This window comes from Biomphalaria glabrata, chromosome 7 (genome assembly GCF_947242115.1).
Source record: "Biomphalaria glabrata chromosome 7, xgBioGlab47.1, whole genome shotgun sequence".
In the NCBI taxonomy this organism is placed as follows: domain Eukaryota; kingdom Metazoa; phylum Mollusca; class Gastropoda; family Planorbidae; genus Biomphalaria; species Biomphalaria glabrata.
In genome coordinates, this window is record NC_074717.1 from 33,706,403 (window position 1) to 33,727,593 (window position 21,191).

The window sequence follows — 21,191 nt, forward strand, 5'->3', positions numbered from 1 at the left end:
AAATATAGTGTTTCCACACAGAGAAGAGATACATATTTCCATGTAGGAAAAAAGAAAATATTCAAATGATTAGCACTTGAACCTAGTGTTCATGTGTGACTGTATATGTATCCGGGCCGACCTTAGATAATTGGAGGCCCTAAATGAATAAGAATAATGAAAAATAAACAGCCCTGTATATTAACCCTAGTGTACTCCGACTAATAAATACCACTTATCTTATTCATGGTAAGCCAGTAACACTAAAAGACTAAAAACTAAAAATACTCTGTTATGATAAATGAAAAGTATCATGGAATCCCCATATTGATGAAACTATCAAAAAAATCAAACAAAGCATGAGGGTTTAATAAAAGAAATTTCTACAAATTCAAAAAAGAACATAGAACTAAAATGTTATTTGACCTTGGTTAGGCCAGTAATAGAATAAGCATCCACTGTTTCGGACCCCTCAACTCAAGAAAACATTAAGAAACTAGGACACAAAATAGAGCAGTGAGATTCATAACAAACGAATATTCACATTTGATTAGAGTAACACCATTAGTACAGTAATTACCTTTAGAAAGCTTTCAGGGTAGAAGACTTAAAAGTAAAAAGTAAAGTAGCGATTATACATAAAACCAAATTGCATTACTTCAGGAACAAAAGTCAGATTATTTGCAGACGATTGCATAATATATAGAACAATAAAAACAACACAAGACACAGATATTTTACAAAGAGAATTAGATGAATTACAGAAATGGGAATCAAATTGGAGCATGTCTTTCCACCCAGAAAAATGTCAGTTGTTAAGAGTAACAAAAAAACTAAAACAAATTAATTCCACTTATCTTATTCATGGCAAACCAGTAACACAGACTAAAAACGCAAAATACCTAGGTGTTATAATAAATGAAAAACTGTGATGGAATCCACATATTGATGAAACTACAAAAAAATCAAACAAAGCATTAGGATTTATTAAAAGAAATTTCTATAAATCAAATAAGAACATTAAACTAAAATGTTATTTAACCTTGGTAAGGCCAATAATAGAATATGCATCCTCCGTTTGGGACCCCTCAACTCAAGAAAACATTAAGAAACTAGAACAGACACAAAATAGAGCAGTGCGATTCATAACAAACGAATATTCACATTTGACTAGAGTAACACCTTTAGTAAAATCACTAAATTTAGAAAGCCTTCAGGACAGAAGGCTCAAAAGTAAAGTAGCAATCATACATAAAACACTGAACCATAATCTTCAAATACAAAAACAAAATTTAATAAAATACTCTGAAAGACACAAAGATAAAGGCACATTCCTCGTCCCATATGCTAGGACAAATTTGTACAAATACTCCTTCTTCCCTAGTGCTATTAAAGCATGGAATGGGTTGCCTGAGCTAGCCAGGAAAACCAGTGACTTGGCAGAATTTAAGTCATTGGTTAATATGCATGACTAAATGCATGACGCGTAGGACGTTATCATCTTCTTTTTTGAAGTAACGTCTGTATTATATAAGATAAGATAAACATTAAATCATAATCTTCAAAAATAAAAACATAATCTAATAAAATACTCAGAAACATAAAAAGATAAAGGCACATTCCCTGTTCCTTACGCTGGGATTCATTCATACAAATGCTCCTTCTTCCCTCGTGATAATATGGTATGAGCCAGAAGAAAAAAAACAATGGTTTGGCAGAATTTAAGTCATTGATTAACAGGCATGACTAGATTTACCTAGGGACACTTGTAGGACTTGATCTTCTATTTTGTATATGTATTTTACAATATAAGATAAGATAATAACATTGAGCACAAGTCTCGCTATTGTCCGAGATCTCACGGGAGCAAAGAGTGGGCATGGAGCACCAATAAAAGACAAACAAGGCAAAACTTTGCTAACAAAAGAAGAACAGGATTCGAGAACAAAATCGAATGACGGACTTGGACTTCGCCGATGTCGTTGCACTACTCGGGGCTACAAATAAATGCATACAAGAAATGACGGAGAGCCTAGATAGAGAGGCTCCCAAATTTGGCCTCCGCATAAACTTGGATATGACTTAAAGTTTGCGAGTGGGATATGAGGCAAAGGGTGCCCTTGTCAGACTTGGCGAGTCACAGCTTGAAGAGTTGGACAAGTTCACATACCTTGGCTGCATCATAACAAATGATGGAGATGCTTACCATGATGTAGCATGTCGAATAGGAAAGGCAGGGAGCATTTTCCAAAGGCTGCAGCATATTTGGACAAGCCATACATTAGTCTTGAGACAAAAATACACCTTCTCAACACAATCGTCATCCCAACAGCAACATATGCATGTGAGACATGGAAGTCTTCTGTCAAAATTGAGAAAAGACTAAATGTGGCTCAACAAAAATGGCTGAGACGGATTTTGGGAGTCAGCTATATAGATCGAGTCTCAAACAAGGAAATTCTATGTCGAACTGGGAGTCGAACACTTAGGTTGTGACAGAGCGTCGCATGAGGGTTGCTGGACATGTTCTCCGACAAAATGAACTACACATACCAAGAGTTGCGATGACATGGAGGCCAATACGAGGAAAACGCAAACAGGGACGTCCTGGTATAACTTGGCGCCACACTTTCATGTAGGACCTCAGAACAGTGGACACCAGGTGGGAGGAGGCATCCGACATTGCCAGTGACAGATCTTTGTGGAGACAGTTTGCCTCCAATGCTCCTAACGGCGCGGGAGGACTCAAGTCTAAGTAAGTAAGGGAGGAGTTGAGAAATTTGGTTATAAGTGCTGTAAAAGCACACCTATGACGCCATTTTTTTAACAATTAATTTTCTCGCTAAAACGTCAAAAAAAATTCATAATGGAAAATTGGTTGTTCAGTATATTTCATATGTAAATTATAACTGTATAAAACAGCACACCTAGCTTATACTACAATTAATGTACTTTCTTAAGGTTTACGAAAATCTTATTATCGTTAATACTACATTCCAGAGTTGTAAGAAACACGTAACACTAAAGAATTGTATAAAAATCTTTGTTCTGATTTATGGTCCGTGGCGTAGCTAAGAAGAAGGGAGGAGGGGGGTCTAAATTGGAAAGTAACCCCCACTTAAGGGCCCATAACAGTAAATATTAAATATTATGCCACTGCCATTGTAATCTTGATATTCACGTTTGTTTTTTTTGTAAGTTAGTAACTCTGTTGCATGCATTGCACACAAATTAATTTTAACTCTTTCCGTGCGGGGTTACTCTCAGGGAGTAACTTGGAATTTATTTATTTTTCATTATCATACTAGTTGTCAATAATTGTTTCTCATGAAATACAGTGATCCCTTTATAGTTTGTTACATGGATGTTGAGAATGTTGAAATAAAAGAGTCATTCCTTGGGTACTTTGAAACAGTGAAGCGAGATGCTCATTATTATGACCAACTTGTTCTGAAAAAGACATTGGACTGGACTATGATCCGTGCAGAGGTCAAACCTATGATAAAGCAGCCACGGTGAGTGGTTGTCTGGTTCATTATCATTATAGTTGTGAATAGTTGTTGCGATGGTTGTGAATAGTTGTGCGAACTTCGAAACACTCCCAAGTGTGGACAGTTGTGCCACTATGTCCCCCGCCTACTTGAGTTGTTCCACGAACTGCACACAAGTCATAGACTAGATGTAAATGTATTTTAAAAAAACAATGTCCAATGAGACATGAATGTCAATGTTGACCTTCGTGACGTCTTTATCTTTACAGAATGCTCGGCAACTTATGGCTCGCACATATTGTCTCACCTACTAGCTGTCTCACCTACTAGCTGTCTCACCTACTAGCTATCTCATCTGAGATTTTGGCGTGATTTTCTCTCTCTCTCACACACACATACACACACACACACTCCCTCAATCCTTCCGCCCCCTCCCCCCAAATGTGTTTTGTACCACTCAATTATTTTTTTTTGAGGGAGGAGAATTTCACGATGACACCTTTACAATGGTTTTGTAATGAGATTTCACGGGCCAGCAGAATCAATCCTACCCCTCCATATCCTGTAACTCTACTAATAGAGAAAGACTAGGTAAACCAATGGTTTCACTTTGATCTGTGATACTTTTGAGTGCATGCGCTAGCTACAGGCTGACATTTAAATCCTTCGTTAAAGTAGAAGTAGAACCATATGGTGTATCTATAGTGTCAAGTCATTTCATTAAAGGTATTTACGTGATATAGAGCTAAGTTTTTCCTTTTCAGCTAATAGTCAAACAAACAGAATTGTGTTCAATCGAATGATTGTAGTATACAATGGACAATACTATTCGTATTAAAAAATTAATTTTGAAGTGTATTCATAAATTTTGAATTTGACCCTGCGGCTAGTTAAAATTTAAGAAATGATAAAGTGTAGTTAATTAAACGCGAAGATCTGTTTTATGTCAATCAAAATAAATGTTGTTACATCTGAAAGTACATATTAGCGTTAAAAAAAATGGAATACTTTAAATCAGCAACATGACTTCATAATTAGATGTTTTATCTATAGCAGATAATTACAAATAGCTGTTTATCCTGAGTTCAGAATATCGGCAGTGTTTATCTAAGGTTATCATCAACGTATTTTAAAAGGTTATGGAAATATTTTTTTTGCGCGAATTAGATTCGAGCCCAGTAAAAGTGACTTTCTAAACTCTTTTGTTTCTAGCACAATATATTTTCTACCATTTTGTTGACAACAGCGATCGTTCAATATGGCGCTCTTGACTTTGTTAACAGTTCGTCTAAAAAAAACTTTCCCAATCTTCCTCTCCGTTTTCGTACGTTTTTCTTTATATTCCATTACAACGCCTTCACAGTTCTCTAGATTGCTTACCCTGCTATTTCTATGTCACTGCATTGTATGGCTTAAAGAATGTAAATCGAAATGCTAACAAAAAGATGTAAATAATGTTCAGTTGTTTGACTCAGTGATGCAACTTAAAATTATTTCAGGACAGAAAGAGTTAAAGTCTGTTATTAACATGCACGACTAGATTGACACATCGTAAATTGTCATTATCTTCTGTTGAAAAGGAACGTCGGTAGATTATAGAAGAGCCTCCTTCGTAAACAGTTGGGTTTGTATACTTCAGGCTGGTCAGAGCTCCTCAAGATTTGTACATTTTTTTGTACATAAAATCATTCTGTCTGTCTGTCGGTCTGGTAAAAAGTTTGTAAACGTTATTTCTCCCTCACCCTATCTTGGATCAATTTGAAATTTCCTACAATTATTAATTAAACCTGACAAACAAGGATCAATATAATTTAAAAAAAAACAACCAACTAATTAGTTTATTAACTATTGGTAAAACATAATTTTTGGTATCGATCAAGAGAAAGAAATCGTATTTGACAGATGTGGTGGTATAAGTTGAATTAGGAGGAGACTTAAGCAATTGGTTGTTATTTTAATGCATTTCAAGCGCGATCACGGTAACATTGATGCAGATACCCTCTTCTTTTCTCCCTCCCCCTCTTTCTCAACTTTTGTCCGGACAAGTGATAGGATCATGGCGCATAGAGAAAGCTGAAAACATGAAATTGCGCTAAACAAAAACAATTGGTTAAAATATTTCTAATGGCACAGATTTAATATTGTTGATCTAGATCAGTTACTAATTTGATTACATGACTAGTTGATACTAACAAAGCTAGTTTGTCTGTGTGGAGGGGGGGTTGTCCTACTTTCTAAGACGTTCTTCTCTTTTCAGTCCTCCTTTGGGCGTGAAAGGACGAACAGAATTGTAGGTCTTCTCAAGAGATTTAATACGAAGCTCCGTTTGTCTGTCTGGGACAAATTTTGTACACGTTATTTCTCCCATTTCCCGTTATTGGATCGAGTTGAAACACAAAATGAAAAACAAAAAATGAATCAATACAAGAAATAATTTAATAACAAAATAGTGGTAATTAATTAATTGTGATTATATAGAAAAGGAAAATAAAATAAAAGGAAAATAAATATATATATTGTCACAGATAACATTATAGAATTGTTTGTACATTTCACTTTTAAAAGAAATATAAACCCTCGACATGAGTCTCGGGATTTACCCCTCAAATTTAGACACTTGACATCACGTCAGGATTTAACCAAGGGGCGTAATTATGAAGTTTGAAATCTATTGGTTGATTTGAAATTAAACAAAGACATTTTTTTAAAAAAGAGTTAGCGCCAGAAAATTGGCGGGGGTAAGAAAGTAGAGGCAGTCAATGAGATGGTGTCCCTGTAGACAGTCACGTTTCTAGGAGCTCTGTTTTAAAGCCTTTGTAATATTATGAAGCATTGATTTGTAATTTGTACATAAGCTGTACTTACGTTGTATTTAAATAAAGTTCCAGAGTTTTGTTTTATCAAAGAATCGTTAATTGTGCATCCTAGATCTTCAATTTATTTAACTATTTTATTTCAAGTAAAATCCCCGGCATCACAACACATCGTAACATAGAGTGTTGTGACATATATAAATGTGCAGTTCTTTCCCTTCAATAATCCTGTTTGATTTGGTTTTTTTAGTATTTTTGTTTATTTTGCTTGATTAAAAGTTACTATCACCACTAGGTCAGTAAATAAACTGATATTTTTTTATTTTAATAATGTCTTCAGTTCTCGACATGCTGCGAGTTGTACCTGTATGGCTGGTCGTTACTGTCGGTGCTGTTTGTGTCAGTCTGGCTGTCAACCCTGGCGCCAAAGGAAGACTTACACAGTACGGTTTAAACTATGGTAATACAAAGATTGCATTGTGTTGTTTACATAACATTTGACTTGCAAACGTTATTTTAGACTTCAGTAATTGGTTATTTTGTTTTTATTTTGCTGTCCACGGCAAGTGAGAGAAGTAGTGATCAGTAAGTCAGTCATCATGACTCTGAATTATATATATAAGATGAAATAGATAAAAAAAAAATCGCATGAAAAAAAATTTGAATTTCTAAAACAAGAATAGAGCCATTGAATAAGCGAATTAAGTTCTTATTACAAAGATCAAGTCTTGTAATAAATTGACCGAAGGTTGAATGTAATGAGTCTCGCCTTGTTCAAATGAACCAAAGAATGTGTCATTGTTCAAGAAGAAAAGAAGTCTCTGCATTGAATCACTTTCTGAACTGAAGAAATAAGTATACATTTGTAGCCCAGTTCAGAACAACAGCAAAATGGAAACAAGTTCAACAAATGAGGACTAAAAATTAATGTATTGGGCCAAATCTTGTTCCGGTAAAATTTTCTTCACATAATTAAAGAATGGTAATGTGTAATTGATCATCAAAGATAGTACGAAAAATACCCAAAAGAAAAAAAAAAACAATCCCAGGAACCTCTTTCAGTAAAAAGAAGAAATTCCTCACTTCTACCTGGAGTTGAATCCAACTACTACGTCCGTCGCACATTTCTTCTTGTATGTAAACCAAATCAACAAGAAATATTTCCCAAAGATAGTTCAAAGTTTATTTCCCAAAGATAGTTCAAAGTTTATTTCCCAAAGATAGTTCAAAGTTTATTTCCCAAAGATAGTTCAAAGTTTATTTCCCAAAGATAGTTCAAAGCTTATTTCCCAAAGATAGTTCAAAGTTTTTTTCCCAAAGATAGTTCAAAGTTTATTTCCCAAAGATAGTTCAAAGTTTATTTCCCAAAGATAGTTCAAAGTTTATTTCCCAAAGATAGTTCAAAGTTTATTTCCCAAAGATAGTTCAAAGTTTATTTCCCAAAGATAGTTCAAAGTTTATTTCCGAAAGATAGTTCAAAATTTATTTTTAAAGATAGCTCTAGCATAGGATACCACAAGTGAAGTTTTGTACTGTTTTTCAGCCAATAGAGTTGCGCAAGAAGTACTGAAAACCTTCCTCCAAAATTTGACGATTCCTGATATCTCTGGAAACCAAGGCAGTTTAAAATATTCCTTGAAAAAGTAAGTTGGTTATATACTGTATACTGGAACCAGTTTGAACAAGCAGAGAAAAAAAATCTGTAAGATAAAATTGTGTTATGTACTTCAAAATTGAGAAACGTAAAACTGGGATGTAATAATTTAGTTGAAGCTGAAAAATAGATCAGACAAGAAAACAACTAAAATTTGGCTTTCATCTCATCTCTGCCTGTAGTCACTTCTGGGGCATAGGCCACCAACCAGCTTCCTCCAGGCATCTCGGTTCTGGGCGAGTCTCTCCAACTGTCCCCACGTCTTGTCCATCTGCTTGGCATCTGCTTCCAAATCGCGGCGCCATGTATTCCTGGGCCGTCCCCTCTTCTTCTTTCCTTGGGGATTCTAGGTTAGGGCTTGCCTTGTTATGTTGGATGCAGGCTTGCGAAGGGTGTGACCTATCCAATTCCAGCGTCTCTGAAGGATATCTACTTCAGTGGGCAGCTGCTTTGTTCTTGGCACTAGTGTAGGCTATATTGGTTTCACTATCATCTAAACTTGAAGAGTTAAAGGTATAGTTACTAAAGGTTGTTTGCATAGACAGAAAAAAGCATTCACTAATGCCCAAACTTCATGCAGTGGAGAAACATACATACCAGATTATATTGTATGCGAGGGTATTGTATGTACATATATGTTTCCGAGTATTATTTTAACTATCTTTTACATTGGTTTTGTGTTTTACGTACCGATCTAATAAATATAACAGTATACAGTTGCTGGCCTTTCTTGAGAAAAAGACAAAGTAACAATACATTTTTATAACTAGATAGATAGATAGATAGATAGATAGATAGATAGATAGATAGATAGATAGATAGATAGATAGATAGATAGATAGATAGATAGATAGATAGATAGATAGATAGATAGATAGATAGATAGATAGATAGATAGATAGATAGATAGATAGATAGATAGATAGATAGATAGATAGATAGATAAACAGGAACATATATATACATATATTGGCAGTATACACAGTAAAAGTGTGAGTGATATTGTCAGTAACGTAGCCTTCACCCCAGCAGAGAATGGTCTTACTATTGAGCTAAAGCAATTTGGAATTGATGTGTATACAGACTACGACTTGACTTACAAAGTTTTATTGTAAGTATTTACCAAAAGCATGACATTTAGTCTCAGAAATCTGCAGTAGTTAACAGCCTCATTCTCTTGAAAAGCGTTAACATTTAAAAGTAAATATGCTTTTAATTCAAGCATGTTTCAGATTTGTCTAAAATTGTGTTTCTGTTATAACGTCCTAGTTTGTGTATGCAAGGTATCAGAAAGAATTCAGAGACACTCTAATTCTAAATAATTCTATAATTTCGCAAATTTTATAAAGAAAAGGTCGAATTCAAAATTTTATAAAGAAAAGGTCGAATTCAAAATTTTATGAAAGTTGCCCTCGCGATAGAGTTTTATCTAATCCGATTTTATTTTTAGCACATTATGTTAAATCGAAAATGTATTTACTGATTTGGGGGGAAGGGTATGAAGCAAAGACTCTACAAGTTTGATTTCTGAAACGTAGATTATGTATAGTTATTGCCCTAGCTCACATCGTGCGTAAAAGTTGGGGGGGGGGGGACAAGGAAAAATGTTTTCAAGACTACGATAGTTAGGTAAAAGGCAAAGTAAATCACAAGGTGAAAGATGTGATCCGGACATAGTAGACAATGGTAAGATGGGTAATGTGTCTGGAAACTATCCTGGCATAAGCAGGCGCCACGGGGTGGGAACTTTTTTATTTGAAAATGAATGACTTTATAAAAAAGAATTGTTCGGTCTAGGAAGTATGCACGGCATGTACTTGTACTCAAGATATCACAACATAGTACTTGTACTCAAGATAGCACAACATAGTACTCGTACTCAAGATAGCATATCATAGTACTTGTACTCAAGATAACACATCATAGTACGTGTACTCAAAATAGCATAACATAGTACTTGTACTCAAGATAACATATCATAGTACTTGTACTCAAAATAGCATAACATAGTACTTGTACTCAAGATAGCATAACATAGTACTTGTACTCAAGGTAGCATACCATAGTACTTGTACTCAAGGTAGCATAACATAGTACTTGTACTCAAGATAACATGACATAGTACTTGCTCAAGATAGCATAACATAGTACTTGTACTCAAGATAGCATAACATAGTACTTGTACTCAAGATAGCATAACACAATGCATTTAATTTGCACGTTATACATAATAATACATTTATCCCAACCTAATAGCGTACTATACAGTGACCATACACATTAAAAAAAATAGACTTGCATTAAACACGAGCATAATTTCCGTTCAAATGTCGAACTGATGGCATAAGTTCCTTTCACCGTCTCTCATTAGAAGCGACTTTGTGATGGTGGAAAGGTAAAGATAAGTCTTATTATCCGACGGCTCCATCACGGGGTTAAGAGCTAGGGTAGTAACAAAATATACATATAGGGATTAAAGAATAGCTACATGTGATCATTAGTATCATCATGATTATAGACAAATAATGTTATCTGTAATTCCTTGACAGCATACCAATCAGTGCTTCCGGTGGACTAAATGCGAAAATATCAGACTCCAGTATCTCTCTTACAGTAGGACTAGGTAAATATTTCGGCAATATAATATTGATTGGATTCTAAAAATTTTTAAGCAAGAACTTTCTAAGAAATGTATTATTCTTTTTATCAATGTAATCTTATATTATCGTTTATAATCATTTTAAAACAATACTTATTTAAAATTATAACTTGATCTCACTGGACAACAATTAGGTGTTGACTCGCAGTCTCGTCCAGACATTGTTTCTCGACGCTGCAGTGCAAACATTGGATCATTCAGTTTAGAATTTAAAGACTCTAATCTAATGAATCTCATCAAAGGCTTGTTTCAGAATAATCTCAAGAGCAAACTAATGGAAGAGGTAAACCTCCAGTTTATAACGCTGATTCATATTATATTGGAAATGACAATGAGCAATATTGTTTGTTTATAGCAGAGAAGTCTGACATCTAAAGCAGATGCCCTTGTCAGATGACCTTGTCCTAGTCAGATGACCCTGTCCTAGTCAGATGACCCTGTCCTAGATGCTCATAAGGGGGGATATTGATAGGCTAACAAGGAAAACAAATATCGTTACCAATTACTGCTAGACTAGTCCAGGCATTGGATGAAACCTTATGATTACCAGACGTCCGACAAAAGGAGAAAAAGTCCTCCTTTATGCGGACGTGCTCTGCGTCGCATTAGTCTAAAATGTTAATATGGAGTGTGTGTGTGTGTGTTACTATGGTGACTATGAGAAGAGGTCAGCGATTGGTTGCTGGCTATGCAGTGCGAATGATGCAAGAAAAGCGGCACTGTCAAAAAATGTCTTGGGTACTAGAGACTTGGTGTTTAAAATATAAGTTGATTGTATTTCATCTGAAGTTGAATTTGTTTATATATTGTACTAAAAGGTATTTTTGTTCACAAAGAGGTTTTTAAAATTTATTTCAAGTTTTATTAAGTTAAAGTACAATACGACCGTCAAACACAAATCTAAAAATGTTCTGCTTTTATTTGATTTACATTCCTAACCCAATGGCAAATTATCAAACTGTCGAAAGCGCAATCCTTTACACCGTCTGTAGAACACACAAAGTCACTTATATGAAGCATTGCCATGCGTACAGTAACCCAGGAAATCGGATATTTTGTGATGGACTTTAAAGCGTTTAATTAAACCACTTGCAAAACAGAAAATCAAGTAAAATATTTACAACTACTTTTTAAAAGCCTCCTTATATGGAGTGAAATTACATCAATTATTTTGAATCAATTGCCTCAGCTACTCTTCAGATCTTGCGACATATAAGCACGAGTCTGCTATCTTGCATTGAGTCCACCCAGCACTTTGGGATGGATGGGGGAGAGCACCATCTAATGGCTGACATATCTTTCATTATTGCAAAGCTTATCTCCTGTAAGCTTAGTATCTTTTCTATGTGACACCAAATTAATTAGTCACGACTTATTTATTAATTCATTGGTTAATTTTTTTTTATTCGTGTGAATAACTTGCGCAAAGTTTCAACTTGATCAAATAATGGGAAATGGAGGAAATAAAGTGAAGAAAATTTGAACCCGGAAGAACCATGAGTGAGTTAATATAAGCTTTCTAAAAATGTTCATGTGTGACCCAGTTATATTAAACTCCAAAACTTCAGTGATTATTTTTTTAATAAAAGAATTTTTCGCTGATCAACACATTGTTCCACTCATTGGACAGAAAGGATTGACTTCCAGCTTTCTTCTCACAAAGTACTGAAGTGTTTCTTCATCTGAGAAATATGAAAGCTAAATGCATTTTTTCCTTAGTTTTATTTATGTAATAAAATTAACTATCTTTTTTTTTAATTTGCTTCTGTTGTTGCTGTTATTGTTGTTGCAATTGTTGCTATTATATTGACGTTTCTGTTGTTGTTGTTATTGTTGTTGCTATTGTTGATGTTACTGATGTTGCTATTGTTGTTGCTGCTGTTGATGTTTCTGTTGATGTTATTGTTGTTGCTATTGTTGTTGTTGCTATTGTTGTTGTTGTTGTTGCTGTTTTTGTTGTAGTTTTTGCTATTAATGTTTCTCTTGTTGTTATTGTTGCTGTTGTTGTTGTTGCTATTTATGTTTCTGTTGTTGTTGTTATTGCTGTCGCTATTGTTGATGTTACTAATGTTGCTATTGTTCTTGTTGTTGTTGATGATGTTACTGATGTTGCTATTGTTGTTGTTGTTGTTGTTGTTTCTGTGGATGTTTCTGTTATTGTTCTTGTTGCTGCTGCTATTAATGTTTCTGTTGTTGTTGTTGTCCTCCTTTGTTAGGAATTCTTCTCTTCTCTGTCCTTCATTGGATGTGCCTTTCATTTCGAACACAATAATCATCAACACGTAATGCTTCAGCTTAGAATTGAAACTTTTGTTTTCAGATCTGTCCGTTTTTAGAGAAGGAAATCAATGAAAATATAAATGCAAAGGTGAAGACAATGCCGTGTAAGTAGACTATATTTTTTTATTTTATTGTTTACTTATTTACGCCGCTAGTTTTGACTCGTTCTCGAAATTAGAACGTGAATAAGAAGAAAGAGTTATATTATGAAATAGAGTACATCAAACAAGAAAATTATTAAATAATCTTTTTTCAAAACAAAGGGAATCTAAGGGGAAGAACCATAAAAATCACTGACATATATCTCAATACTGTATGAATTATCTCCCTTTTTCTATACATAAAACAAAATTAAGTAATTCCATTAATTGATAGATTCGTTAGTTTTTAATTGATTCATGTATTGATACGACTAAATTTCAGAGGTCAGGCATTTATCCACTCAGACATCTCGCCCCCATATCTCTCAATTTTTCTTATTAAATAGCAAACAAAATAATTAATGTCCATACTCTAGTAGATCCAACAAATAATTGTGTAAAGCTTCAACTGGATCCGAGAATGGGTGTAGGAGAAACAACGTGAACAAAACTTGTATCAGACACAGAGTCAGTTGATTTAAGCTTTGTATTAAATGGCCTAACCAAGTTCTCTAACTATATCATAACTACAACTATAGTATAGAGTCTAATATTTGTTGGTCAAAGTGAATCAAATCTAGGATTGGTCTCTATGATGTCACTATTTCATCTTTGTTTTTTTTTACTTACTTTACAGTAACAGCCGAATTCGCTAACACTTTTGTGATAGACTATAGGCTCGTTGCACCACTAACTATAGCTTCCAGCTACCTGGAGAGTTCCCACAAGGTAAGAATTGTTTGAGTAGCCTTAATGCACCAGGATGGGCAAACATTCATTAGGACTATGCTCAAATCCAAGTCTCCTACCTCTTTTCCAAATATAGAATCAAAGTGTTGGACAGGATTTGCATTTACCGTAAATGTTGGTCGAGTTAATCAGACATGGAGATGTGCTGTCTATCTGTTTGACTGGTACAAAGTTTGAACATATTTTTTTTTCTAATTTTCCCATTCTCGGATCTATTTACAAACTGGTGCACCGACACATTTCTAGAACTGAATGTCACAAAAACTAAAGAACTTATAATAGATTTCAGAAAGAAAAAACAAACTATACGTGAACTGCAAATAAACACTACATCTATAGAACAAGTAAAGGCATATAAATATCTAGGCGTTAACATTAGCAACAAGCTTTCATGGGAAGACCACCTTGGAATTCTGACAAAGAAAACAGCCCAGTGACTCTTTTTTCTATACAAACGTAATAGCTTTAAACTAAAACAAAAAGATCCTTGAGACTTTTTACGGCGCGACTATACAAAATCTGCTAACATACGGAATAACTTGTTGGCAGGGCAACACCTCATCTAAACTGCTGCGACGTCTATAAAACATCATTAAAAAAACATCAAAAATAACACTCACAACATTACCAGATTTAAAGGAACTTTTTGAACAAAAGTGCCTAAGAAAAATCGAAAAAATCTTGGAAGACAACGGCCACCCGCTCCATCAGAACTACGTCAGGTCGTCGCGAAGTGGGCGACTGCTGTCAATCAAAACAAGAACGGAGCGGTACAAAAACTCGTTCGTACCTCACTCGGTCAGACTATATCACCGCCACTCGTTGATCAGGGAACATAAAAAGCACCAAGATACCTGTGTGTAGTCGCTGAATGAACTCTTTATGTTGTGTCTGTTGTATTTATGTGTATTTTTCTGTTGTGTTGTCTTTATATAAGAAAAGAGTCCTTGTAATCACAAAAAATTTCCGTAAGGATCAATAAACCAGTCTTAGTCTTAGTTTTAGTCTTACTTAAGACTTTGCATAATTATTCATTGAACCTGTCAAGTCACATTAAAAATTAACCAATTAGTTAGTTAATTATTGGTAATAAACTATTTTGTTTGATATTGAAAAAAGGGAAATAAATGCTACTTAATGAAGATGTGGATGTATATATGGATTTAATCCCCTTATTACTTTACGACGTTGTTTTTCTCGCAATTGCTATTCTCGGATCAAGTTGAAATTTTGCATAATTATTTATTGTCGATGACAATACACGAATCAATCCAAATATTAATCATATAATTAGTCAATTAATACAAATTAATTAATTTTGCTTTAAGTAGCAGAAAGGATAAATGGCAGTAATTGGTGGTTCTTTCCCTTTTTTTTTTTGCTTTTTTCTTTAGTAATCTATTTTTCTATTGATTGTTTTTATTTTTATTTTTTTTTCAAATAGTTAAAATCCGTAGTTTTAATTTTAAATGCTTTAATAGCTTTAAAAGTAATTAAATTTGTAACGCCCACAACAAATAAGGGAGAAAAAAATAGAAAAAAGTGTGTTTATTTAGGCCTATTGGTAGAGGGGTTGGGGCTGAACACATTCTTCGTCTTGATCAACGACATGAGATTTTCTCTGATCTCAAAAGAATGCGATGGCAAAAACTTTTTTTTAGTTTAATCTTTCTTGGCATTGAATAACAAACGAATAACAAGAGCACCAAAACAAAAAAAAACTTGAAACTTCTTTTGGATCAGTCATGTGATTACATTTGTAATGGATCTAGACAAACAAGATTAAATCTGTGCGATTAGAAGTATTTTTACCAGTTGTTTTCGTTTAGCTCTATAATCCTATCACATGTATAGACCGATTGAGAAAAATAAGTTGGAGGGTGTATCTTTGTAAATGTTACCGTAGTCGCTTTAAAAAAAAACAAACTTGTTCACTCAAAGCTTAAGCCTCCTCCATGGGACTAATTTAACGTATGCCACCACATCTGTCAAGTACTATTTCTTTCCCTAGTTCCATACCAAGCAAAATAATTAATTACCATTTCATAGCGCTCCCCCAGACCCTCTTGCTGGCAAGGGCGGGGAGTCTATAATTTTTCCACTAACTCCAAAAAGAATCTGTTCTAGGGTACAATAAACGAATAAACGTCTTCCGAAAGAATGAAGGGACAGAATGTAATAAAGATTAATTATGTACACATACACACACACACATATATACATACATACATTCATACATACATACTTACTTACATACATACATACATACATACATACTAACATACATACATACATACATACATACATACATACATACATACATACATACATAACATACATACATACATAGATGCATATATATTGGCAGGAGGGAAGAAAAATCCCCCCACCCCGAAAAAAAATCCTGGCTACGCTCGTGAATTATAAATATATATAGATTAATCCATGTCATGCGCTTACTGAATGCTTTAATTTCTGTTTAATTTTCGTCAGGGGGAAGTTTTTTGGAAGAATGACTTGATCACAGAATGTCCATTCACACCGAACCCTTTACCTGACGGTGTTGACAACTCGAAAATGGTTTATCTTTGGCTGTCTGACTACCTGCTGCGGTCATTTGTGTATGTGGCACACACCCACGACTACTTGCAGTACACGATATCAAAAGACACAGTACGTAGTAAATGTTGTTTTCTTTTTGTTACATTACTTTGCCATTCTAAAATAATCTACGGTAAGCAGAATTTGGTGTTTAGAAGTAGAGCTGCCCTAAACATGGGCTTTTAGTTTGAGGTACTAGAGAACAAATGTCTCCATTGTTTCATTCAGTGAGCATGTAGTGAGTCTGGTTTAAGTGTAGTATATTTTGTTTTACTGAAAATCTTTAAAAGAAAATACCCCTAGAACTTTGTAACCAACCATAGTTAACCTCTGGGTTAAAGGAAAACTAACAATAAATCAAGTTGTACTGTGTGCTATAAATAGATGCAATGTGGCAGGTTTTTTAAATATAATTTGTAGATGTTTCTCTTTTTTAGATAAATATTGTTAAATAGCTGTTAACTGTTCCTCTACAGCTGCCTGAGTCTATCAAACATTATTTAGATACATCTTGCAGCTCTAAGTGTGCTGGAATCTTTATGCCTAAGGTATGAAGACTAACTATGAGCATAAATATGGGTGTATATTTAAGGCTATCAGACGTCCGGCAAAAGGAGGACACATCCTCCTTTTTGGAGGTCATATTCTACGTTCATAAGGCATTGGCGTAAATGTGAAAATGCCCAGCTCCTTTTCTGTCATTAATTATTTTGTTTGATATCGAATAAGGGAAATAACTTTTACATTATTGGTAGATGATATAGTTTTAATGAAAGGAGTTCTTCCCCTTAAGATAAGCTTTGTTTTTTTTTTAATAGGACATTTTATATTTTGTTTTCTTTCGTCCTCCTTTGTTGGGCTGTGTCTCCCTCTTAATGTGATGGTTTATGAAACCCTGACTAATCATTTAATACTTTACAAATCATTGTCTGTGACATCATAGATCCATGTTGGGATCCTATTCAAACAAACAATGAAAGTAGTTTGAGCCTAACATGCTATTCTTCATCCTTGACACAGGTTACGGTGTGATGTAGCCGGTCGTTCCCTTGTTATATTATGCTATGAATAGACAACTAAACCGCTGTAGGATTATTATATTTTAAATTTTAAAACTTGAAATAAGTTGAATAACTTCTTTGTGAACAATATTATATAAAACTTTTATTACAATATAGACACACTCTACTTGAGATAAAATGAAATAAATGTAGAAGTCTTTAGTAATAAATAATACGTCTTTCTACTCTTCGTAATTTGGAGTCGTTTCCCCTACCAAAAAAAAGCTGATAACAATGCTGCTCTCTTGCACCATTAACAACCTATCGCTAACTCCTTCTCACGGTCACCATAGAAACACACACGCACACATAACATTGTGAAAATGTGATTTTGTAATAGCAGCTTGGATATTACGAAGATATATAACTGTAGTCGTGTAGGTTATATAACAAAGATACACATTTTTTATTGTATTTAAGTCTGGTTAAATTAAGTTGAATGCCTTCTGAACTGTTAAACATTAACTTTATATATTTAAAATTGTGTTAATCATAAAGGATTAGCTAAGACTAAGTAATCATAAATTTCCCCTATAAAAATTCATCATGATAAATTAGATTAATAATCAAATCAGGGACAAATATAATCTTAAATAGAATACAATCACTAGTGTAGTTATTCTTCGCATGTTGTCTGCAAATCTTTACAGATTGGAGAAGCATTTCCTCAATCCCAGCTGGAAGTAACAATCAAGTCCACCAGTGTACCAGACGTCAGTCTCAGTGATCAGCTGTACGTGTCATTACTGGGTCAGGTGAACATATCGGCCAGGTTACCCAGTGGAGATTTGAAGTTTTTAATCTCTGCTAAAATGGTGAAGATACTTTTCCACTTTTCTTTTTTATTTTTATTTCTTTTATGTAGAGTATATTTAGACATTCTTAAAATATTTGTTTAGGTTTATAGAATAGGTACGTTGTTAAAACGTTAGGTCCTGTAGGCCATACATTTCTGAGTTGTGTTGACATGGACATTGTTTTGGTCATGTTTCAGGCCCTGTCAATGTCTGGCAACGTCAACATTCAAAATAATTCGATTTCAGGAAATATTTATGACTTTGAGTAAGTAATTCTGGGAATTCACTTTTTAAAGATGTGTTCTGATTTAGTGTTTTGTTTTGGGGTTTTTTTTTAGTAAAATCTTTTCTTAAACTTAATTTTATTTTTCTTCTGCCAGGGTTAAGTTGGCTGACGTGATATCGAATATTAAAACTGTAACAGTAAGGTGCCTTTGTTCATTGGAAGCTTCAAATACATTTGAATGTTTTTGCCAGTGGTACTGTAACCTACCAGCAGCCTAACAGATGTATAACTCTGTTCTCAACTCGTTTCATTCTTTTGTTTGTACAGGTAAACCAGGTCACTGACTTTCTGGAGTCCGGTCTCAATATATTAGTTATTCCTGAGATTAAAGGTAATTAAATAAGTCTGTCTTGGCAAAACTTTTTTTTAATCCTTTCATAGATTACTTTAGAATGGATTGCCAGTAGCTCTCTAACCAGTTTATTTTTCCCAGCAAAATTGAGATATGTTTATCTACATTAGCGGTTCTCAACCTTTTAAGCTCGGTGACCCCTTTTTACAATCCCCACTCTGCGGCGACCCCCATCCACACAACAATAGAAGAATAGACAAAAAACAATCCATATTTTTGATGGTCTTAGGCGACCCCTAGCAAATCGCCAATCGACCCCTAAAGGGGTCGCGACCCACAGGTTGAGAACCCCTGATCTACATCATTGTCGAGGCTATCGTTATCAGTATCATATGAATGTACATTCTAAATTACGTATCCCAAAACAAAAACATTAACAGTTAACACCAATTGAAGAAGTGAGTGGTTGAGTTTACAAGAAGGTCTACAGCTTTTAGACTTGTTTAGACGTGAATGCTATTTACTCTGCAAGGAAGACATATTCAATTTTAAAGAAGCAAATTATTAAAATCCTTAAAAAAAAAAAACGTATCTAAAGGGGAAGAACTCCGTCCTTAAAACTATATCAATAATATTATCATTATTATTCGATATCAAACAAAATAATTAATGTCCAAAATTAATCGACCAATTGATGTTTTTAAAATTATTATTCATGTTTTGTTAGGTTTAGGTAGTTTATTAACTGATTTACTGAACCTCTATATTTTACCTCTTAGGACCAACTGACTGTTGTTGTTGTACTGAATAACTAAACACGAGATATGATATCCCTTGTCGGATAATATTGTTTTTAAACGAGTCTACAAAAATTGTATTTTCATTTCCAGTGTAAAATCCAGCGCCAGAAGGAAAAGTGAATCCTTAGATTAAGATCAAAAGTTTCCTATACAAGTTATTTAAGTGTCTACCTATCGATTGAATTTCATCGTGGACTGTTTTTTTTTTTTCTAATTTTAAGACAAATTTTGAAATAATATATTCAAATGCTTAAAAGATAGTTGTCCATTACGTGCTTATTGACATTAGATGGTCATAGTTGAGAGATGAACACTTATTGATAAGAGAGAGAATACAGCCATGGTCTGGCAGTAGTAAATGTAGACATAGTAATGATAGTATACATCTACAGCTCCAATCGTCCAATTAATCATTATTCAATATTCGGAACTTATAGAAAGAAACAATGATTAACTACTACTGTTTAATTCCTAATATTTAGCAATCGCCAAATCTGGCATTAAAGTTCCAGTTCTCACTGACTTGGTGTTAAAGAGTCCTGATGTTACATTTGTGCAGGTGAGTAGCATGGGAGGGGAAGCAATGGAATGGTTTAATTTTCAAGTATTTGTAATTATTATAATGATATAAGAAACCTGATTTGCATTTCGATAGAAGTATTTTATCTAGTTAGCTGTAGAATTATTAAATAAGTTGGATTTTTTTTTTCAATCACATCAGAGCTGCGATCTATAGGGCAGATGATTAAAAGGTCATCTGTTTCTGTGGAAACACGGTTTACGATGATGTCATGTGGCCAGCACGATTTTCCGCCTAACTAATGTCAGGTGGACGCAGGGGCGCCCTAAAGCCCGAAATAAAAAATCCCAGTCTTCACCAGGATTCGAACCCGGGACACTCGTGAGCTGTCGAAAGCTAGGAGTTAATTAAGTTAGCCAATCAAGCCATCGTTTAATCTTGGGTGTAGGCTACTGAAATACGACTTCAACATTTTTTGTAAAACCTACAGATTGCGATCCCCATTGATTGCATATTTCTTAGTGGCTTTTTGTTTTCTTTTTCAGGGTGCCATTGTTCTGTCATCTGACGTCATATATCAAAATATACAATAGTAAATATTTCTTGAAACGATTTGTTGATCTTTGGTGTTTTTTTAGCCTGATTTTTGTTTTCTGTTTGTTTTAGTTTGCCTTTAATTAAAAAGGAATTCGAGTTTGAAGAGATGGATTTTAATCTATTTTATATTTCGTAGAAAGTTGGAGACTGGAAATCTAGAACAAAGCGTCTAGGTGACAGATTGATTTTATTCCTATGGCGATGATTTGAAGACGATTAGATGAATTCGATAGATTGACATTGACATTGATTAGATCAAAGGTTCTCAAACTTTTTTTGACCCGGGGCCCCCTTTTTTAATAGTCAAAACTCACGGAAAAAGATACACAAATACATGAGTGATGGTTTCTTTGTGATGACGTTCATTACAGCAAGGAATCCACGTTGTACCAAATAAGAAGACAGGAAAGCAATCAACAACTTCTTGACAATAGCCCATAATGGAAGAATATGAATTGGAATAGATTTGTG

At 34.3% G+C, this 21,191-nt stretch overlaps 1 protein-coding gene across 2 annotated transcripts; it reads left to right on the plus strand.

The window, feature by feature from the left end:
• Positions 1–4,050: 4,050 nt before the first annotated feature.
• On the plus strand, positions 4,051–20,874 carry LOC106075848 (lipopolysaccharide-binding protein-like). Of its 2 annotated transcripts, XM_056036767.1 has the most exons (17): positions 4,051–4,196; positions 6,624–6,743; positions 7,827–7,926; positions 8,914–9,048; positions 10,487–10,560; positions 10,731–10,879; positions 12,917–12,980; positions 13,654–13,745; positions 16,260–16,439; positions 16,844–16,915; positions 18,079–18,243; positions 18,423–18,490; positions 18,606–18,648; positions 18,779–18,842; positions 20,086–20,162; positions 20,669–20,715; positions 20,857–20,874. In XM_056036767.1, coding segments are annotated over exons 2-17 (1,443 nt in total). In that variant the 5' UTR covers positions 4,051–4,196; positions 6,624–6,631; the 3' UTR covers positions 20,858–20,874. The 2 variants fall into 2 exon arrangements, with proteins under 2 accessions (XP_055892742.1, XP_055892741.1); XM_056036766.1 differs by lacking the exon at positions 20,857–20,874 and having other exon boundaries at positions 20,669–20,736.
• Positions 20,875–21,191: the final 317 nt, after the last annotated feature.